The sequence below is a fragment of the Eurypyga helias genome, unplaced genomic scaffold, assembly GCF_000690775.1.
Source record: "Eurypyga helias isolate BGI_N326 unplaced genomic scaffold, ASM69077v1 scaffold13407, whole genome shotgun sequence".
NCBI classification, from domain to species: domain Eukaryota; kingdom Metazoa; phylum Chordata; class Aves; order Eurypygiformes; family Eurypygidae; genus Eurypyga; species Eurypyga helias.
The window spans coordinates 1-2756 of NW_010262424.1; the positions used below are offsets into that span (position 1 = coordinate 1).

The window sequence follows — 2756 nt, forward strand, 5'->3', positions numbered from 1 at the left end:
ACCCAAATAAGTCTGTGATTCTATGTTAAGTTTTTTTTTTCCTATTCAGGTCTGTAAGTGATCTAAAGTGTGTTGGTTCACATGATCCAACCTTTGAAGTGGTTTAATCTGGAATCTCTTCTCTCCTTAGAACTACCTTTTCCAGCTGCTGCAGGGCGTGAGCTTCTGCCACTCGCACAGAGTCATCCACAGGGACTTGAAGCCACAGAACTTGCTCATTAACGAAGCCGGAGCAATCAAGCTGGCCGACTTTGGACTGGCAAGAGCTTTTGGAGTCCCCCTGCGTACATACACTCATGAGGTATTGCTGAGACTCCCTGCCACCTGTACGTGGGGTACACATCCATAGCGGGTGAGCAACAGCAGCATCACAAGTTACTCATCCATAGCTGAGGCACAGCTCTGCCCCGGCGCAGGCTCTTAACCCAACCCAGCTCTAAGGGCTGGATGAAGAGCAAGTCCCCACAAAGTGTCCCCACTGCTTCTTCCCTAGCCTGCCTGCAAGCAGGGTTCCCACCTTCTCTGCATGGGGCATATTTATTTATTCCAGTGTCCTATTGCAGAATGATCTGCTAATCCTGATCTCACTGTCACTAAGGGTTCTGTTAATTCAGCACGGCCTTGGCACACCGACTCGTACAGGCGCTGCACTACAGCTGCGAGCATCCCACGCTCTAGTTTCACCCATGGAAACTCGACAAAGCTTGTTTGTTGGTTCCTTACCAGGTGGTGACACTGTGGTACCGAGCCCCTGAAATACTGCTGGGATGCAAATACTACTCGACCGCGGTGGATATCTGGAGCATCGGCTGCATCTTTGCAGAAATGGTAGAATTGGGTTAAATCGTCTCTTTAATGAGCAGGGGGGATGCAGCTGCAATGGGAAGCGGGAAAGGAGGGACAGGACACAGAACATGGGTCATACTGCGGTCCCACCCTGTGCTGGGGTGTGCGTGATGAAAAGTCCAGCCCGAGGGTTAGCTGATGCTTAGCTGTGGGCTCAAAAGGAAACCTGCCACCCTCAGGGGCTTGGCAGAAGGCAGAGACACCCCTGCAGCCTGGCTGCCGTTCCAGGTACATGGGAACAGATACCTGCCCTTGCGGAAGGTGTAGCTTCCCTCTTGTTGCTGCAGCTTTTTGATGCTGGGAAGAGATGATGGTCTTGCAGATGTCCCCGCAGTGGGGTGCAGAGAACTAGCACCTCCAGGCAGAGTGGATCTCCTCGGGGTCCGTACTCCACTTAGAAGAGCTCTCGTTATCCCCGCAGCGTAACAGCGTTATTCCCCAGCTCCCAAAGCCCCCGAGGTGCAGCTCAGCAGAGCCTGGGCAAGGGGGCAGGGAAAAGTGGGTGTTAGGAAACTAGAGACGGAGAGGGATAAGGGGCTGGCTGAAAGAGGACAGCCTCGGAGAGCATGGATCCGTGGGGGAGGGAGCTGGAGACAGCAGACACATCCGGAACTTTCCCAACCAGGGCCTGGCAGAACTGCTGCACTGTAACTGCCCAGGTCTGCGCGGTTGTTTGCACCTCCTGGGACGAAGGGTTGCGTGCAGCAGGAAATAGGGCACAAGGAAAGGTGAGCACTGGCCTTTTTTTTTTTTCTTCCTCCCCCCAGGTGACCAGGAAGGTCCTGTTTCCAGGGGACTCCGAGATCGATCAGCTCTTCCGCATCTTTCGCACCCTGGGTACTCCCATCGAGGTGACCTGGCCTGGGGTGACCCAGCTGCCTGACTACAAGAGGGACTTTCCCCAGTGGGCGAGGAAGGAGATGAAGGAAGTTGTTCCCAACCTAGGTCGGGATGGTAGAAACTTACTGGTGGTGAGTAAAGGCTCAGAACGAGATGTGGGGACAGGCAGGACCTTTTCAAACTGGGAAAAAACCCCAGGGATATTTGGGTCTACCTAAAGCGCGTTAGCTGGTCTGGCTCGAACGCTCACCTCTGCCATCGCAGAAACACCAATCATCTAACAGCGATCCGTCCTGGCTCTGAAGCAGGACTGTCACGGCGGGTTCCTCGAGGAAACCACTGCACTGAGGGTCAAGAACCCCTTCTAGCGTAATCCCCGCGGGAACTTCAGTTGTGGGTTACCCCCGAAGCCCAGAGAAGGGAAAAGGCAGAACTGGGCATCCGGGCCCAGTCGCATGCAGGTGTGATTGGTCGTTTGGGTTGTCAAACTCCTAAATCTGGTGGGTTTTTCTCTTGGCAGCAATTGCTCCTGTATGATCCCAAAAAGCGCATCTCAGCCAAGGCAGCCCTCAACCACCAGTACTTCTTCTGAAGAGGCCCTCGGAGCCCCGAAGAGCCATGTGCGCTGCAGCTGAGACGACACAGCTCGGCCCATGCGCTTGCACCTCCGGGGAGCGGCGCAGATCTGGTTTGAGGAAGGGGCTGGCTGGGACCCAGAGTCTCACTCCTCCTGAGGAGCCTCAAGGGGGGGGACATTCTTGCATTTAGGGCCTCTAAGCCGGTTGCTGGGGGAAAGTTTATCAAGGTTACAGCCAGGAGAGCTGTTTTGAAGACGTCCTGTGCAAAAGGGGGGGGTGTTTATCAGCATAAACCACTGACGTGTGGAAGAGAGCACCCCTCAGAAGGTTGTGGGTGCATTGGTCAGCGAGCTAGGGTGACAGTGATTACCCGAGTGTCCCCAGGTCTGCCGCCGGCGGGTTCTGACACCAGAGCATGCTGGAGCTCCATGGTGGGCAGGGCAGCGCTCCGCCGCTCAGCCTTTTGGGGCTTGTCAGCACTAGACAGGTTGT

The 2756-nt window shown here is 55.2% G+C and overlaps 1 protein-coding gene across 1 annotated transcript; it reads left to right on the forward strand.

Moving 5' to 3' along the window:
- Positions 1-130: 130 nt before the first annotated feature.
- Positions 131-2278, forward strand: CDK3 (cyclin-dependent kinase 3; the record flags this gene model as incomplete). Its single annotated transcript, XM_010155727.1, has 4 exons — positions 131-301; positions 727-828; positions 1614-1817; positions 2207-2278. Coding segments are annotated over 4 exons (549 nt in total), but the record flags the coding sequence as incomplete, so codon positions are not given.
- Between the last annotated feature and the right edge of the window lie 478 nt (positions 2279-2756).